Consider the following 18,083-nt stretch of genomic DNA (forward strand, 5'->3'; position numbering starts at 1 on the left):
GCCGTGATCTCGGCTAGCACCATCGTAGGTAGACGGTGTCTTGACGAATTAGTCATTTGACAGTAGTCCGCCACAGTACAGGACCAGGCCTGCACGCTGCTGGAAGTGTGCAATCAAAAAAACTTTTAGATCTTCTCAGGGGGGACAACGTGAACCCTCTTGAGCCTAGTGCAGAAGGATTATTCTTCTGTTAATAGACAAGCATTGGATCTAAAAAGAATTACCTGCGGCCGACCGTGCCATAAGCCTAAACAAACGATAGTTACCAAAGCCCTGGCCCATCAGGAGCTATCGATTTCGCTGACTGACCGGACATTAACATATCTGGACAAGCCCCCGTATATAAGGTTATGTCCTACATAGGGTTTCGACCCGAAGGACAATAAATTGGATTTTTTTAAAAAAAAAACATATCTATACAGATGCAGGTCAGGGGTTCAAGTGCATATATCAGGTTGGAGATGAGTTGAAATCAGCAAGTACCTGAAATACGCCACCTTGCCTTTGAAGGCCCGTCTTCTAGTCTAAAGAGGTATCAACTCTGCATTTTTGGCAGTGTTTCGCTTTCCTCGGCACGGATAAATTGGCTCGAGACTAATGTTGGAACTTCAAATATGTATCGATCATGGTGATTACGGAGAACTGTGTCTGCACGAATATGTCAAAGAAATGGGATTGCGGAGTCGGAAGACGTACATTCCACGCATAGAGTGATCATGTGTTTTATGAAGAAACAAGGGCACCAATACGGAATATGTTCCTAAGTCAGGATGCAAGTTGGCTCCGCGGTGAGATGCGGATGTTCTCCGCAGGTTTATGGGCAATATACCTCGATGGCGATCCGTGGTTCTTACATTTCAGATTTGAATGCCAGTGTTCCATAACTCTGCTTCTACTTGGAGCACACGGAAGCTGCAGTGACTTATCTGATCAAAGTGCGTCGAAAATTAACGGATGCACGGGAGACCTGTGCCGCTCAGATTTGTATAAGAGCTCACCCGTTGTCGCTGACCACCTACAACACTCCCAATCACTGGTCATCTCTGCTACAGACCTAAACTCCAAGAAACTGTGAGCTCAAAGGCTGTTTCAACTATTCTTTCACCTGCATCGGCGTCGTGGCCCCACGCAGCGAGTGCACTTGCTGACCCTCATTTGGTAATGACGAGGTTGGTTGTATACTCTTGCGATGGATGACTGCGACGTCGATCCATGGGAAGCGGATTGTTGCATAACCCCTTCAGCGAACCCCATATCTCTACTACAGACCTAAAACTCCGAGAAACTGTGAGCTCAAAGGCTGTTTCAACTATTCTTTCACCTGCATCGGCGTCGTGGCCCCACGCAGCGAGTGCACTTGCTGACCCTCGTTTGGTAATGACGAGGTTGGTTGTATACTCTTGCGATGGATGACTGCGACGTCGATCCATGGGAAGGGGATTGTTGTACAACCCCTTCAGCGAACCCCATTCATCTCATCGTGGATAAAGGATTGGCAACATGGCAAGTATGTCGCAATGCTGCTCATGCCGTCTAAGAAGCTCTAACGAGGTCAATGATACCACTCACAACTGGGAGACCGCCGTGCGGACAGTATGGGGCATCAGAAATGTTGGTGTCTGCGCTCTATCGGGTAACATTCACTGACGCATAAATACAGTCCATGCTCGCCACTCGGGCGAAATAGGGGTGACGCAGCAGATGATGCACTATACTTGGTTGTATCATCGATATCATTGACTTGTTAAGATGGCGAGTAGCTCTTACTGTAGACCCGATGATAATTGTTTCAAGCGGATGAGTAGAGTACCCACATGCCTGTTGATGTGAACCCCTGACATGCCGGATCAATGACAGTTTATCCAAAGATTTGAATAGGAAGAAAATCAATGAAGCGAGATAATTACATAAACAATCCTATGAAAAAAAGAGAAAACGAAATGCACGCTATCTCCCTCCTACCCCAATCGCCGTCCGTATGAATGGGCCATTCGCTCCCATAGGCCCATATGATGAACCAGATGGTAGTGGCGTAGGCAGGGCCCCACCCAGTGCTGGAGTAGGTAAAGGCACTCCCATGCCCATTATCACACCCTGATTCTGGGGGGCGGACAAGGCAGGAGTTTGGTTTTGTGAATCCCTTGGTATCCCCCTATCTTCTCGTTCGGCAATGGTAGCTCCGCCTCGGCCGGTATCAGTGATACCGTTGGATACTGCAAAGGTCTGTCCTAGACCATACAGCTTACAGTTATATTCGGCGTCGTCTATTTGATCATTGAAGTAGAGTTCTCGCATTTTGAAGAAGGTGGATGCAGTAAGAAGGGAGTCTGATCCGGCCTGATGTGATGTTCCTATACGCATCACCTGTATGAATTGATAATCAACTGGCGATCAACTAGCCACAGGAGAAATCACGCACACCAAGATCATCCGCAACTTCCTGAAGCCCTCCTTTAAGGGACTTAGAGGCACGCATCATGAACTTGATGTCATAGCAATAAGGGAACCAGGTTCGCAGCCATTCAAAGAACTGTTCTTCCGACGTCGGCAAGGACATCGCAGTCAAAAGCCTAACCAGGTAGCCGAAGTCATAGCCACTGGAATATGAGGGAGGGGATATGTAAGTAAGGTGAATGAAGAAGAGAGGTTTTAATAATAGAACTGAATGACAGCACGAAGACAAAGATTCAAGAGCACCTGACGCCCTTACTTGTCAAAGAAGACGAAGAATCGCATGGCTCACCTATGAAATGATATCCACTTGGCCTCGGGCGCAAGGACTAGACCCGATGTGATCAAGAGCTCAGCAAAGTCATACGGCAATATTCCCATCTCCTCGTGACGGTGGAAATCGAGCCCTGACTTCTGTAATAGATCGATTGATTCTGGCGCATACATATCTTCACTAGGGTTTCATTCTTAACATGCGATGCCTGACAATGTTGGCTTCTAACACGCACCTTATGCTGAACTTGAAATTGAATTGCCAAGTTGTGACATCCTGGGGGAAATTACCCTCTTCATCCGCGAGTGTGATACCGGCTTGTATTAGCTTGAGCAAGTCGACATTACATCGCATTGTCTGGTAGTGATAGTCTGAAGATGTTTTGAAAGTGCCTATTGGTCGTGCAACTACACCCGGAAATTCTGTGTCCTACTTCATTGTGAGCATCCATCTACAAGAGACATCAGACTACGCGCCGCACAATTGCAACGTAAGGGTATTGGTCGATCAGGTCTCGTATGTTCCGCATTTCTGCCTCAAGATTTGGCGCCCATACCTCCCGTATCCGGGACATATCTCAAGAGCCGAGCTTTCCGGTATAGCAACGCGATGGACAGTTTCAGGAAGGGATACAGCAAGGAGATCCAGCTATAGCACTGAGCAGTACGTGGACGGTGGTTTAAGCAAGTTCAAATGCATTATTACATAAGCACGTATTCGTGGTTCCAATCGTGGGAGTTTGTCCTTTGTCCTCGCGATCGCGATAGTGGACTCATCATTCATCTACGTACAGATTAAGTACTTATTGAATTGAATTACTCGAATACAAAGCATCAAAACCATGACATATATGTGTTATTCTGGTTCTCGACATTTGACGCCATTGCACCAAAATCGAAGTTGAACGTGTGATTCCCTACCCTCTGGGTTGTATTGCCCGCAGGGGTCGAAGGGTCTGCGCTGTGTCTCAAAGTTGCAGCAACCAGATCCTCATCCAAACCTAAACCAAGTGAAAGCATGTCTGCAGACAAATCAGGAGGATGACACAGCTCTTCAGGTTGCTCTGCGTGATCCACCTGTGAGCTTGTCATTGACTTTGGCTGCCGAGGAGAGTAAGCGGGAAGTTCCTGAATGGTCGGTGGAGTAGTTGTCTCAATATCCTGCAGAGTTTTTTGTAGGAACGAGTGTGCAGCGTCAAAAGGTCCCGCGCAGTCCCCTGAAGTGCTACACACAGCAGATTTGACCAGTGACTCTTGAGACGTCAGGTCGGTATCCATGGTCGAGCTATCTCTGGACGTTTTGAGCCACTGGGCGTACGTCCGACGTGACTTCTCTGCGATTTTAGTGAGTAGAGGCTATATTCCAGTTTAGTAACGATCTCCAAAAAGTCGTCTTCATTACTAACCAGCGCCTGAGCAACCTTTGAGCATTCCTCGGCCACGTTCGCGAAAATGTGGCAAATAGTATCCAACTCCTTCAACGCAAATGGCGCAAGACTTAGGAAAGGTGTTCTAGAAACAATCAATGACAGTGCAACCTAAGTCAAAACACCCAGTCAAGATGTAACATATTGCTAGCTTCAGGAGTCACTCACCGCGACAGAGAATGCATTAAACCAGATACACATGAACCGTTTACTCAGTTGTGGCTCACGATGCAGCAGGATCCCTAACGTAGCAACAAGGCGGGAGGCGCTAAGGTATGTTGCAAGAACTGACGGCGCGTATTTGTGTCGATACGTGAAAGCATCAAAGTCACTCAGTGCCTCAGTAAAAAAATTTCTATGAAGCTGCAGTAGGACTTATGGGTGTCCAGCTTCAGCGCGCAGGCACATAACCTTCCCGGTAAAAACCCACCAATTTCTCGCCCGCTAGCTACTAGCACTTGCTGCATAGTCAACTGTCGGATATCCATGATGCCCTCTGAGTTGAATATGTTGAGTGTGGGAGGGATGTGGAAGTCCCGGATTTTCTTGTCAACATCCAGGATGCTAGAATATAGTTGTGGTTGTGCAGATATCGCGGTAACTAGGACCGGTGTAAGACAGTGCAGGAAGAACCCGTGCTTCCACTCATGATCTGTGGAATAATCAGTTCTGATCTGAAGGTAAATGGATAAATCAACCAACATGACTGAACTTCTGGGACGATGTACATCCCTTCTGAAGCATAGGATGGTCGCCGACAATCGACATGTTGTAAGCAAAGAGATGGTGGCCGACCAAGAGATAAAGACTAGGACTTGAGGTTCAGTACGCATGTCACATGTGCAATCAGTTGAAAATCAGAACTAACCAGGCGTGCATCTAAATTCAGAAGTTCCCAGAACAGCATCCGTCGCCGCTGAGACTCTTCGGGAATTACCTTCCATCTATTGCCGTCGCGGTCTATGAAAATGAATGAAAATCCATGTTGAGGAAATCTCAGGGCGGTAATGGATGTCCGACGTACGGAGACCTAACTGAAACAACAAATATTTTAGGCGAGAGGAGAGTTACTATTTCGGCAAGACTCACGCTTTGGGCGAGCTTCACGGCAAGTCCCATGATGCTCCATGCATATGAAACAGCTTGACTCTTGTCTGAGAAAATCAGAAGGTACCAAATCATGTAAAACTACCTTCTCGTCAGCACAACCGCTTTTCGAATAATGTGACCAACACACCAAAGTCTGTAGAAGATCTAAACTAGGTTCGTCCATCAGATTTGTCTCACACAAGGAGGCTCGTGCCAGGCGATGGAACACTTCAGCTCTCGGAGACTCATTCTGTTGTTTAAGATCAACGAGTAGCCCAATAGCCATCATGATGAACAGCAGAGAGAGGCGGCGGAAAGAAAGGGTTGACATTGGCGTGGTGTATACGTGATGAACTAGATTCGGGAGCCAAGTTTCGCTTGGGTCGAGGTTGTACCTTGCGTGTACGCCATAAACACATTGCGATCGGACAGTGACGAGAAAACTCACTGCCATAGAGCGTTCAATCGAGCTTGCGTGCAAAGGTACTCCGCCTCTTCCCGAGACGGCAACATCTCATGGATCCGTTGTCTCATAGGATTATTGGGCAACCAAGGATAAGGAAATGTTTGACTGAGTTTTTCGATTTCGGGAGACAATCCGGAAACATCTGAAGTAAAAGCTTCTGCTGATGAATACCTTTCCTAGAAAGTTAATCAGCAGCCACCCTGCAAACTGGGCACCAAGCAGATCACCTCTGATCGGCTATCCTGAACCTTGTCTGCGTCTCGTATTGAAGATGAGGCGACAGGGAGTTGGAGACTGCTTGCGTGATTTTCTTTGATTGTCCCATCCATCTGGGTATGTCGTCCACTGGTCGCGTGAGAGCTATAGAGCTCCAGTGAATTTTTAATACGTAAGGAATCTTGGTGCAAGAGGGGATGAGGGTCAGATGAACATTTGGCTTGCACGGTCTCCAAGGCGTCTTCAAGCTGTCGTATGCGATCGCTCATCTGAATAATTTTTGCATGAAGTTGCTCAGTATTGGCAAGAATGAACCTTTATCGATCATCAGCGGGAGGGTTTGCCAGAGACTCCGTTACTAACCTGCTGCCCTTTCCAGAGGTGAGAGCGCCTGTATACAAAGCACGGTCAGATTGAACGCTCAAAAGCATGGTGAAGCTAAATACCATCTGGACATATTTCAGCGCAGCCTCGTTTTGAGCATGATTGACATGGAAAGACACGATCGCACTAGCGCATTCAGCTTTAGACCATGCAAATTCAGAGGGAAAATAGACATACTTTCAGCTTTAATCTTCAGGATGCGTTTATGGTCAAAGCTTTCAGGCCAAACGGATTGTAACGCACCTTCGGCACTCTGCGCACGACAGAGGCTGCTTCTTGTTGTGTGTTTTCCTGGGTGTCGGAGTAAATTCTTCAGGGGCCCCAGACACGTCCCCAGGCGAATCAAATGCGTTGCGAGCCCGCTTGGACGCACGGGCGTCGGTGCTCACATCAGCAAGGCCCCTCGTGGGTGTCTGCCTATGCTCACTACCGTCTGCGAGCATGCTATCAGTACTGGGGATCGACGTTTGTGTACGAGCTTGTGCGGCTTAAAAGAGACTCCGAGTTCAACGGACTCATTGTTTCAATGGATAGATATATGTAGCACCGTGACTGTAGGTTACGGCATCAATGAACCACGAGTCTCCTGACTTACTATCTTCATCTGAGTTCTCGCCGTTCAACTCCACTTCGAATCGCTTGGCTTCAGTACTCTGATTCTCCGGCGGGTTCGAACAGACACGAAGCCTCCGTAATGCGCTCTAGGTAGGTATTCTATATCGTCAGCAATCGTCTACGCCACCAACCGCATGACATGTACAGTCAGCCTTGTCGAGAATGAAGCTGCGGGTACTTGAATTCATACGGACTCATGAAATTACGGAGAAACTGCCAGCAAATACAAGGCAGCGATATTTCAAACGACCCGAAATGGCCAAAAAATCCACGTTGGTTGATACCAATATTGGGCATAATCCTGATGAATAAAGGTACTCTTATCACGATTCTACTCCTCCGGGAGAGAGTTTCCTGTTTCCTGCCTGATCAAAAAAGGACTCACGGTTACTTCGCAGTCCGTAAGTTTCGCATCAAAATTCAGCCATCCCGCCGCAAGCATAGACTCCGAAAGACGAGGAAGGTGGTCTGTATATTCACAGAAACAAATGTCACGGTGAGCGGGATTGAAATTGAGCGTGATGTAACGTGCACAAACCTTACCAAGTTCCATTCGTACAAAGTTTGAATCCAGAACATTGTAAATATTTGTGCCGTGCCCGTTCCTATGTTCACAAACTGCCGAAACAGGCGAGATGATTTACAGTTCGAACAAAGCTGTTCGCGGAATCAACCGGCCGCCTGAGTTTCTGGGTTTCAGGGTCTTCCTCAGGCGCTCGCGGAGCTTAGGCCTCAGGCCTCAGCGCTAGGCAAAATCCTTTGTTGCCTGGGAAAGTCACCATCTTCCATGGGGTCAGCCGATGGGAAGCGTCCGTCGCTGATGCTGACGATACCCCGTGGGACATACAGCAGCATAGCATGAGCTGCTATGCTGATGGAAAAAACCACTTTGCACTTCTGAAGTGATCATACTCCCAGGCTCTGACGAAATGCACTAGAGTTGTGTGCTCGGTCTCCAACCTTAGTTTCAACGTGGACTTGGCCCCTCGATGACATCGCGTGAAAAACAAGTCAATCAGACTTGATGGGGCAGGGGGCTCCATGTCTAAAACAGACTCAGCATATGTAATAGGCTCAGGCTGCCGACCCCGACGGTACTGCTAGTGCCGGACTTTCCGCAGGGCCAGGGTTCGAACATTCAGGTGCGGCGGTACCCTTTCAACTTCACTATCCACGTTGTGCCGCAGGGATCAAATCGTAGGGAATAAATATGATTAAAGGAGCTCCTTCGTTCCGTAGAAATCGGGTTTCGGAGATCCCCTTGCGACCGCACGCAAGATCCTCCAGGATGTGGAAACAAAAGGAAGAATGCGTCTTCTTCTCACCCCCCGGACACACGGTAGCCTACTAACCTACGCGAGCGAAAGATCTGTTCCTGATGATACACTACCATAAACAAATTATGCCATTAAATAACGCACTAGTACGCGATCACAATTTTGCCTGCTGTTCAGCGCTAGCAGCAGCAGCTCTCTCCATCATGAACCTCGTCTCCGTTGCAGCCTCTGCAAGGTAATGCTTCAGCTCGGCAGTATCCCGTTTAAGTGATGTGATGGTCCAGCGGATATAATGATCATCGATAGAATACGAGAGTCCATACCCGTCCGTGACGACTGCGTGTGATAAATTATTAGCTTCGATTCGCAAAAACACTCTCAACGGCAAGACGTACCTTCTCCGTATCCCCACCCATCTAGATACTTGGAAGAAAGTTGAGATGTTGACAACTCCCAATGGTTAGTCTTGGAAAACGCTGGGTCCGAATAGATAGCCGGGACGGACTCGCCATCACGGACCATCTTCTTTAAACCGAATAAATGCCGGTCCACCCCTTGCCCATCCGCGGCCCAGGCAGCATACTGCAGGTGGCGCGCGACGGCACGGCGGAAGAGCACGGCGCGGCGTTCATCCTAGATGCGAATCACAGCATTTCATTTAGCCTCTGATTGGAATGGGAAAGTGTTACGCGATCTCCGCATGAAGACCTACAGATTCTGCTGGATTAAGCATGGCTTCGGCCCATTCCTTGCTTTCCGAGCTGGCACTACGGATGACCTCCGTGCGGCCATGCTGGTATTTGCGCGTCTGACAGCTTTCATATGTCACACCAGGCCGATTAAACATCTTATGGAAAGCAAGCTGTTTCACAAGCTGAGCCCATGCATCAGGGGAAGCCTTGAACTTCTTCATAAGGTCTTTCCCATAGCCTTCGTAGTGGAGCACCTAGGGACGGCGGCAATTTGATTATCTAAAGCCCTGATAGATCTCACTGGACCCTGCACTCACCTGCATGTCATGCTGACCCACGAGCTCGTCAAAATGTTGGCATGCCTCGTTAATGTATTTCTTGCATGTGGCGTCAAGTTCAAATTTCAGCTCTGCGGGTTGCGGAAGATTGGCCCCAGTCGAGCTAGACCTAGGCGCACCAAGATCGACCTTGTTGTGTGCAAGAGAAGCAAGAATGAATTCATTCAGGCGAAGGGTGGGTGTGCCATCCATGCACGAATGCTCCCCAAGGAAACCCGATCGCCCATTATCAAAGACGAGCACTGACATGAGTTTAGCACATCCTGGCAGACAATTGTGAGAGCCAATAGCCACATACATTGGTGCTTGTCATAGAAACGGTTCCGGCCGTCTCCGACCCAGCAAGACCAAGAAATATCTTCGCGCAAGACGGGCGCAGTGTCGTCAAGGCAGACGATGATTGCGGAGGACTCTATCCGTTCGAGAGATTTCTGGTTTACTGGTGAACTTGCGATCAGTGCAGAACGTGCCTGAACGGATAAAGGTATGATGAGGGAATTGAAATGGCGGCTGAACTGATCTGCCAAGTACTTACATCAGTCCAAATATCTCGGTTCTCCGCTGTCAGCGCGCCGACCGGAGCGCCCGGCTCCTCTCCTGCCATCTTGATGACCCGTTCCACTTGCCTACGTTCCCAAGGTACGTTAAGTTCAATGAATTCAGAGTAATTAATGTGCAACACGCACACTTCTAGCTCAGCCTCACTTAGTTCATGTCCTTCAGGGGTTGCGAGCAGGACTTCGTAAAACTTGTTCTTCCTCACAAACACGACGTGATTATGTGCCGTTGGATCAAACTTCTTGGCAGTGTCGGATGGCTTAGTGGGGTATCGGCATGCATGGAAGCTGCGAGGATTTAATTCGAAAACATGGGTTACGGAATGAACGCTTACAGCCATTTATACGAATCCATGCATAATGGCATCCCACGAACCTTTTCAGGTTCCAATTGTTTCCTGCTCAGTCTTGGCATGAGTAACAAAACAAGGACAAGGACATGCGAGACACTGACGACTCTGTGATGTCTCTGAAGGGCAGCATGGCCTTAACCAGACTAGCAGCCCTCTTTGCCGGGTCACGTCTGCGTGGATCATCAAGATGTACGTAGAAGTAGCTGACATAGACCACGACAGGATCGCGGTAGCCCATGTATGCTGCATCATTCCACCAGTCCGCTAGCCAATTCTTGATGGACGGATCTGCGGCACGGGCTTCTAGGCGTTTCTGAAGCTCAGCAGCCTGAGACGATTTGAGAAACTCTTGGGCAGTAGCCTGAGACTTGGTATACTCGGCATCTGTCAGAAGAGGCCGAATGGTCTCAAGGTACTTGTGCACAGTTGAGGACAACGCCGGAACGGGAAGCCGAGGAAGTGAAGCCTGGAACCGCAACATGTTCCCTGCAGTAGGATCAACAACATATCCCTTTGGAACATCAGACTTCTTCTGGGCTGAGGACTTGAAATTGCGCTTGGTGGCCATTTGGGACACGAGCTAGAAAAGTAGTTAACGTCAAATGCGTGACTAACCGGCAAATTACGTACCGGTGAACGCGATGAACGAGGGGCTAATCTGCTCGAGAACTTCAGCATGGACTCGAAATAACGGGTGATGTGTGAGCGACAACGGATGGAAGGATGCTTGTCCTTCAGGCATCCACTGCCTGTTCAGATGCTTATAAGAAGTGGAGATAGAGAGGATAATTTGCTAGCGCCTCTAGAGTCCAATGATTGATTAGATGGTATCAGTTGAAATTGCGTCTAGGAGTGATCCAGCAGATGAAGAACAGAAGGAAATCGCAAGGTCCATCAGTGTTGTCGCAGTCAACTTTTTGTGCAACTTCCGTCGGCTTTCCGGTTATTCATGTGCTCGTGATATTCAAAGGTGCCGCCCGCTTTAGCGGGCACTCATTCTAGTTCAACCTTCGGAAATGTACAACCTCAAATAGTCCCTGACTATATAGATCCTGGAAGGCACCTATATAATTATATATTCCTAGATGAGACGTGTACACATGATAGCAATGCACAGTACAGAGAGGAGAAAATACTCCACGATCAACGACAAAGCTTCTCAGCAACCTCCTCAATTAGCTTGCGGGCCTCCATCTTTACAACCCCCGCTTCCCCGCATCCGCCTCTCTCCAACTTATCCTTGAGTATTTTCTGAGCTTGCAGAACCTCTAACAAGGAAGTGAGCTGTTCAATGGACGGAGATAGTCGGATCAACAATGCCAGTGACGCTGTCAGACGGTGAACTGTCACAGAAAATGCAATAATCAAGCACTGGTATGAGGCTAGATTGTATCGAGGGCGTACCAATTTCCTCGTTCGCCTTCTCGCGCTCTATAACTTCCAGAAGTGCACTCGTTATCTCAACATCCCAGTCTTCATTCTCGCCCACATCGTCTCCTTCAACATTCCCCCGCACCTTCTCTACTCTCAGTCTCTGAAGGTGTGCAACCATGTTGAATGCCAGGCTGGCCGCTGCCAACCGTACAGTTGCATCGTCATGCAACAAGGCAGCCACTACTAGCGCTGTAATGCTACTTCGAGATGAAAGAAGAAGTTCTCGTGCTATAACCTTGTTCGAAAACGCATTTGAAATCATCCTTAAAAGCGTGAGGGTATAACTCCTTGGCGCGCCTTCGGCCTTGGATAACAAGACCAGGATTGGGCTTTCAGGACCGAGTTTCGTTGCACTCCAACCGCACACGGCTGGTTCGAGCAGTGCAACACGCCACATATCTGCCACAGGGAATAATTCACCTGCAGAAAGATTCGCCACAAGGCTTGTCGTCGCGTCTTTCCAAGGCTCGAAAGAAATGTTAGGGGGTGATGAAGACCCTCGTACTTTGAGGTACGGAATGATATTATTCACGAGAGTTTGCTTCGTGGCTTCTTTCGTAGTGGAGCCAGACCATGAAGGAGCGGCATCTATGAACCCCGTCACTTTCGCAAGCACAGTATCGAGATTCGGAACTTGAGAGAACAGGATGGCATTAAGGGGTATGGCTTCGATCGCGGGAAGGGATAACGTAGTGTGTGGGTGTGCTGATCGCCGTCGCCGCATCAGTTCGTTGTCATAAGAAAAGGAAGACAATACGCTCACGGGGAAACGCTTGGTAAAGGAGTAGGTCGACTTGTGTGCGCAATTCGGGTGCATTGACACCCTTCATTTCATGTGTCTACGGAAGCGCGTCAGTTATTGCGAGAACGTCATGTGTTCTCCTCCTACTTTATTCCCGTCCAAGAATAGAATGAACGTCGGTGTCACTCTCACACCATACTCGCCGCCCACCGCATTGCTCATTCCGACGCTCAAATCTATCTTAACAAACGCGACATCATTGGCTCGGCTCTTGCTCCTTGCAAGGTCTTCGAACACAGGCTCGATCATCCTACAAGGCCCACATGTTGCACTCGTGAAGAACGCAATCACAGCCCGGTGTGCGTGAAGCACGTTGTGGAAAGACGAGGGGTTTGTAGCAATGTGCACAGGTGCAGTGAGGCTGTTGCTCTGAACCGGTGTAGGAGGCGAGGTTGGTGCAGGTGTCGGCAGGTAGCTCCTGGATGAGGACGGCGCTCCAGAGCTATTGGATGTTGCACCGGACGCTACAGTCTGCAGCAGAGACGACGCCAATGCCGGATTGGGTGAATCAGTCGTGGTTGAGATATCTGGGGGAGGGGTTAGGACGCCGGTAGAAGCCCTGCCTTTAAACATGGCATCGATAGTTGGTCGTAAGGCAGCACCAAATGGTGTCGAAAGAAAATCGGATGGCAGATCTGCAAGAGTGTTCTTAGAATGATATTCAACTGAAGGAGACAATTAAAGATTAATACCCTTGATATACGATGGAAGCGAGCCACCAGTCAAAAAGCCGAGGCAATCGTTAGTAAACGAGTTGCAGTTGAAATCTTTTCAAACGTCAGTCAGTGATTCATGATGCTCCCCTGGGCCGCAGTCTCACCTAACTAGATGGTACTGAGTTCGGTGAGCAGGACAAGTACTTCGCGTCAGAGTAAACACTTACTTTGTCTGCAGTGTAATACTCCTTTATCTGGCCGAGATATTCAACAAACGTCTGCTCGTCTATAGATGTGTCGCCCATATCAATTATCCTCAGAGGCGATCCGTGCTGTGGCTCACTGTGTTAAAGTGATAAAACCAAACCGTGACCCTAGCAGCTTACATGGGACCGACCCGGCTCGGTTTCACAGATGCCTGGTCCATAGAAGATTTCCTTCTCGAAGGCTACTACTGATGTATGCCTGTTCATATAGTGATCAGTGAGCACATGAATCTTGATTGTCAATGCCAAATGATACTAACCAGACGCCATCTATTTGCTTACCGGTGAGCTGCAAGGAGAGCTGGCCGGCGAGACCCTTGCTGAGGTCATAAACATAGACCTTGACTGGAGCAGACATTTCAGAATCAGACATGATTCCACAGTGCAGGAGGTATGTAGCAGTGACTGTTAACGTTGAGCTTAATGGGACGCGTAAGACAGGGCGCTGACTTACCATATTTGGCATATCAAGTTATCAGGGCAGATCTTTCTGATCATCTTCTTTCGTTTCTCTAGCAGTCCAACGTCGAACCGGAATTTGTCAAGTGCGTTCTTCTTCAAAATCAAGCACCACAAGCTAATTGGTCATCATGTAAAGAATGGAATGCTCCAACATTTTAACAAAAGACAACCCTTTCGTTCCACCAAAGGGCACACGTTGTCCTGTCAATGACATCCCTCCGGAGCTCCTTTCTCTCATTTTCGAGGTTGGTGCCCAATCTATTGAGGATGGAGAGGATGAGGACGATGAGGACGAGGCAATGGCGGTGTATTGGAATTTGGAAGTGGGCGCGAAAGACGGAGTAGACGAAGACACCGAAACAGCAGACTTAAAACGGATCAGAGCGACAAGTAACGATGATGTAGATGAGGATGGTTTATCCGAACCATCAATGGACAGCGATGCGACATTCGAACTCGTCCCACCATTTGAGGTACTCATCTCGCATGTCTGTCACCATTGGCGTATGGTGGCCCTTAACACGCCGTCTCTCTGGACGGAGATCAACGTGTCCCCTCTCGATTCACCCCCATTTGAACGAGTTCAGATTTTGCTTGGGCGTAGCAAGAGCCTCCCTATCGATATACGCATAGACTGCGAACCTCCAGATGACGAAGAAGAAGAAGAGGATTCCTCGGGCTCTGAAGACTCAGAGCTTGGTCAGTCCCCACGTTCGATGACCTTTTCCGATCTCGATAATCTCATGTCCCTTCTTGTTCCACATATATCACGCTGGGGATCTATCGAAGTGGCGGTCGCTTGTTACAAGCACATGTTTGTTTTCCTCTCTGCAGTTTCAGATCCTTCCATAGCAGGTGCTCCTCAGCTCGAGGCTCTCCAATTGTACCACCATGAAGACGCAGAAAGCCTCACAGCTTTCGCCCAACCTGACCTCGTGCAACATTTCAAGTTGTTCGGAGGCGTTGCTCCGCGTCTCAAGAGCGTAGCGTTGTGGGGTGTGCATGTCGACTGGTGCCAAGAATGGCTATCTTGCGGGTCCAATCTCTTGGACGTGGAGCTTGCTTATCATACAGACGATGTGCGACCGGCATGGAAACAATTCGCTGCCATACTTTGCGGTGCACCCAAGCTGGAAACACTCTCTTTATGCAGCTCTGGTCCCCTCGGTGCTCCCCATGACTGGTATCCCGAAGGAAGTTCAGGAGGCTATGGGGACGACTATACCGGAGTCATCGAGCTGCACTCACTGACGCATCTTGTCCTGGCATTCCATTCACCAGTCTATGTTAGTGGGTTGCTCCGCCGCCTGGCATTTCCCGCACTCAAAAGTCTCACACTTGATTTGGACGACGGGGATTTTACGGATCTCGCACTCCAACTTGCTGGTCCTGTGATGACCGCAGTCCCGGTGGTATCAAAGGATGGAGAGAAGAAACGCAGTTTACTCAGCGGACTTGACACCCTCAAAATATCCGGTTTTCCCTGCTCAGACCGCAGCATAGAGCTCGTGTACGCAGAGCTTGGCAACCTCAAGTCACTCAACCTAGCGATGACGTACCTCCCTCCTGCGTTCCTTCAGTTACTTTATCACCCTTGTTCTCTTCCTGGCCAGCGAGACGTTTGTCACGTCTGTCTCCCTTCACTTACCACTTTATCGACTTGCCGACGTCCCTGGACACCAAATACGTGAGTTGGTGCAGAGGCGAAAGGAAGCAGGTGTCCCTCTGAAGGCTGTGTATATGGAGGAGAACGACGAAATCACGGATCAAGATATACAATGGCTGAAGGATAATGTGGAGGAATTTGATTTCTTTGAGGCTAGTGACGATGAATACGAGTCACTAGCAGATATTGAAGAGGAACACGAGGGTTCAGAATCGGAATGGGAGGAAGTTGATGATTGATTTCCAGATGTATGCCTGTATGTGCTTCACGTGCCATGCACTGCTCAAATCGACAAATCCCGATCTGACTTGCTTCTTTCTGAAGTATCTGTGTGGCTTTCGCCTACCTCTCGCTATTATGTACTTGGGGCGGTTGCTTGAAGCGCGCTTGAACAACACGATGGCTCTCGGAGATCAGATCGCGATACACTGATAGTCATCTCGCATGCCGGTTTATAGATGCGTTCAAGTATACTTTATAACTTATAAGTGATCATTTCGCTGATGCTCAGGTGTGATTTTGTGGAATATTGATGTACAAGCAATCCGTTCGCACGGGGTGTGTCTACATACTGTAAGCACGGAGCGTTTGATCCCGCGGAAATAATTCGCGTTGACACCTGTGTGCACCCGACTTGAGTGCATGATCCACTCCTGAAGCCTGAGCGGTGGTGTCGGACATCACTACAGGCACTTTTTCTTGACTTGTACCAATCGCAGCGAGTTCGACCTTCTATTTGAGCGAATGTGCCTGGCTTGACCACGCGTATCGTGGGCACCACGTCATCATAGGCGCACCGAATATTTCGTTCGCACTTGACAGGACATCAAGCAAGTCGCTGCTTCGCAAGTGTAGTGAAGTGCCCATAGTTAGTGAGGCCCTGCAAAATGATGTCAATCTCAACGGCTTACCTGATTTGTTTGCTAGTTCTACAAATAATCCAACATTCCCGGGCCCATCCTTGAAACAAGTGAACTCTATAACTTAACCGATTGTGCCTTGAGTTGCAAAAGATATTGATCGGAGTAGTCGAGCATGTAGTATCAAATTTTATCGCCACACTGTAATGTCCAATCAGCTCAATCGGCGCTGGAAGACATTCCGTGACATACTTCCGCCGTGCAAATCTCACTGCGGGAGAACCATCGTCCGGAGCAAGCTCAATTACATCACCAAGTGTGTACCGCCACAATCCGTTGTAAGCAGGACAATCTCATAGTCCCCCACTAGTGTGGAGTAGGCCTACTGCTCAACGAAACTGGACAAAAAGGACCGCATAGCTTGTTGGAGACATCCTCTGCATCCACGTCGAGGTACTCAATGAATGCATCGTTCAATGAAATTTTGAATCAGTTGAGGTCTCCACGCAGATTCATGACAGCAAGCTTGCATTCGCTACTACCATATCCTGGTGTTTGCAGTATTACATGAGGGGCGAGAACATGCTTTATCTGGTGATTACTGATGAGCATCATACCCAAGATTCGGCGGAGAATGAATTGGAAATTGGAACTGACTTTTGGAACAGCCCACGAGAAAGAGCTGCTTCTGGCGCTGAGTGCACTCTTCAGATTTGGCCAGACGGATTTTACCCATTCGGTGGTAGTGATATTGGAAGGAGGACCGACAGTACGCAGCTCAGCTGCACAGGCAGGGTTCGCACGCAGGTGCCGCTACACATCTGACTGAGCACATGATTGTAAACTATGCTTACTTTTAGGCGATCCCGGACGTGCTCGATATATTCCAGTTCTGGTGTTATTGATCGCGTCCACAAGACTAGATCAATCACAGTCGATGTACATAGACATGTCGAGCAATGTTATCGAGAAAAGGACTTTGAGAATCTCCACACTGTCACGGTCGGCCAACGCGAACAGCAAGTGTGAGAGAAGAAATGAGATGCGTGAACACCCTGGGGCTAAGATCCGAGTTTTAGCGTCCAATTGCACCGATCATCAATTCAGTTGACAGTCACCTTCAGACGACATTCGGTCTTCGTCTTGTTCCAGATTCCATCCCATTTGCATCCTCAACAGCCCATCACTCGCTGGGCGATGATGATGTCTAAATGATATCTTGAAGACGTTCAAGACCTCCCTGAATGATAAGTGATAGGTGCATATAGCCTGACTCTGAGAGCCTGCCGCACTCCAGAATATTCCTCTATACTCCGCGAAAACTTTGGGTGCCTTGCCCGAGGTCGCGCTAGAGACTGCGATGGAGGCAGGGAAGCCAGGTGAAAGACGTCAATAACATCAGGTTCCTGGCAGGGTGTGTTGGACGAGCCATGAAGGGTTGATAGGTATCATATACGGTGACTGAAACTAACTCACGAAAATTCCGCAAAATCCCTGCTCATCCCCGTGGAGCAAGTCAACAGCGTGTATTAAGATGCTCAGCTCTTCTAAAGTTTGGTATGACTTGCGCTTCAGGTTCGTGCTGATAATCTGGAAGAAAACCTTTTCACTGCACTCTTTGAGCTGGGTCAACGATTCGGGAGTAAGAGATTTGAGAGGTGGAGAAGAGAGAGAATATGCCATGTTTTTGCTACGAGTTGACTCGATGTGCCAGTGCCAGTGTATATGTGGTTGGACGCACCTATACGTCTGGAGGTTGGTCATGCCTATACCTTGCTATCTGATTGCGGCAGGCTCTG

General features: G+C 48.7%; 6 protein-coding genes across 6 annotated transcripts; 1 reads left to right on the forward strand and 5 right to left on the reverse strand.

Moving 5' to 3' along the window:
- Positions 1-1,851: 1,851 nt before the first annotated feature.
- Positions 1,852-3,429, reverse strand: DFJ58DRAFT_810253 (ribonuclease H-like domain-containing protein). Its single transcript, XM_041391394.1, has 5 exons — positions 3,207-3,429; positions 2,961-3,154; positions 2,744-2,905; positions 2,420-2,597; positions 1,852-2,364 (listed from the first exon to the last, which is right to left on the reverse strand). Exons 1-5 carry the CDS (start codon positions 3,297-3,299, stop codon positions 1,948-1,950), a joined length of 1,044 nt encoding a protein of 347 aa, XP_041239137.1. The 5' UTR covers positions 3,300-3,429; the 3' UTR covers positions 1,852-1,947.
- A 40-nt stretch (positions 3,430-3,469) lies between these two features.
- Positions 3,470-6,815, reverse strand: DFJ58DRAFT_810256 (fungal-specific transcription factor domain-containing protein). The gene is made up of 15 exons (XM_041391395.1): positions 6,550-6,815; positions 6,484-6,496; positions 6,369-6,432; positions 6,286-6,313; positions 5,934-6,237; positions 5,689-5,882; positions 5,389-5,635; positions 5,241-5,339; positions 5,176-5,185; positions 5,020-5,111; positions 4,854-4,959; positions 4,582-4,803; positions 4,320-4,525; positions 4,131-4,262; positions 3,470-4,080 (listed from the first exon to the last, which is right to left on the reverse strand). The coding sequence occupies exons 1-15, from the start codon at positions 6,747-6,749 to the stop codon at positions 3,559-3,561; spliced, it is 2,439 nt and encodes an 812-aa protein (XP_041239138.1). The 5' UTR covers positions 6,750-6,815; the 3' UTR covers positions 3,470-3,558.
- A 1,292-nt stretch (positions 6,816-8,107) lies between these two features.
- Positions 8,108-11,074, reverse strand: DFJ58DRAFT_90193 (acyltransferase ChoActase/COT/CPT). Its single transcript, XM_041394829.1, has 10 exons — positions 10,769-11,074; positions 10,240-10,718; positions 10,121-10,183; positions 9,915-10,073; positions 9,764-9,854; positions 9,527-9,698; positions 9,208-9,470; positions 8,911-9,144; positions 8,594-8,831; positions 8,108-8,534 (listed from the first exon to the last, which is right to left on the reverse strand). The coding sequence occupies exons 1-10, from the start codon at positions 10,814-10,816 to the stop codon at positions 8,353-8,355; spliced, it is 1,929 nt and encodes a 642-aa protein (XP_041239139.1). The 5' UTR covers positions 10,817-11,074; the 3' UTR covers positions 8,108-8,352.
- A 68-nt stretch (positions 11,075-11,142) lies between these two features.
- DFJ58DRAFT_810268 (PPPDE putative peptidase domain-containing protein) lies at positions 11,143-13,712 on the reverse strand. The gene is made up of 8 exons (XM_041391396.1): positions 13,557-13,712; positions 13,417-13,495; positions 13,254-13,362; positions 13,067-13,141; positions 12,462-13,009; positions 12,336-12,411; positions 11,543-12,277; positions 11,143-11,481 (listed from the first exon to the last, which is right to left on the reverse strand). The coding sequence occupies exons 1-8, from the start codon at positions 13,667-13,669 to the stop codon at positions 11,282-11,284; spliced, it is 1,935 nt and encodes a 644-aa protein (XP_041239140.1). The 5' UTR covers positions 13,670-13,712; the 3' UTR covers positions 11,143-11,281.
- Positions 13,713-13,820: 108 nt separating this feature from the next.
- On the forward strand, positions 13,821-15,976 carry DFJ58DRAFT_810271 (uncharacterized protein). The gene is made up of 4 exons (XM_041391397.1): positions 13,821-13,961; positions 13,983-14,003; positions 14,025-15,386; positions 15,451-15,976. The coding sequence occupies exons 1-4, from the start codon at positions 13,896-13,898 to the stop codon at positions 15,661-15,663; spliced, it is 1,662 nt and encodes a 553-aa protein (XP_041239141.1). The 5' UTR covers positions 13,821-13,895; the 3' UTR covers positions 15,664-15,976.
- A 797-nt stretch (positions 15,977-16,773) lies between these two features.
- DFJ58DRAFT_845304 (uncharacterized protein) lies at positions 16,774-17,967 on the reverse strand (the record flags this gene model as incomplete). Its single annotated transcript, XM_041393143.1, has 5 exons — positions 16,774-16,875; positions 16,942-17,097; positions 17,139-17,203; positions 17,403-17,639; positions 17,757-17,967. 5 exons carry the CDS (start codon positions 17,965-17,967, stop codon positions 16,774-16,776), a joined length of 771 nt encoding a protein of 256 aa, XP_041239142.1.
- Positions 17,968-18,083: the final 116 nt, after the last annotated feature.

The sequence above is a fragment of the Suillus subalutaceus genome (assembly GCF_016647625.1).
Source record: "Suillus subalutaceus strain FC151 chromosome Unknown DFJ58scaffold_133, whole genome shotgun sequence".
In the NCBI taxonomy this organism is placed as follows: Eukaryota; Fungi; Basidiomycota; class Agaricomycetes; order Boletales; family Suillaceae; genus Suillus; species Suillus subalutaceus.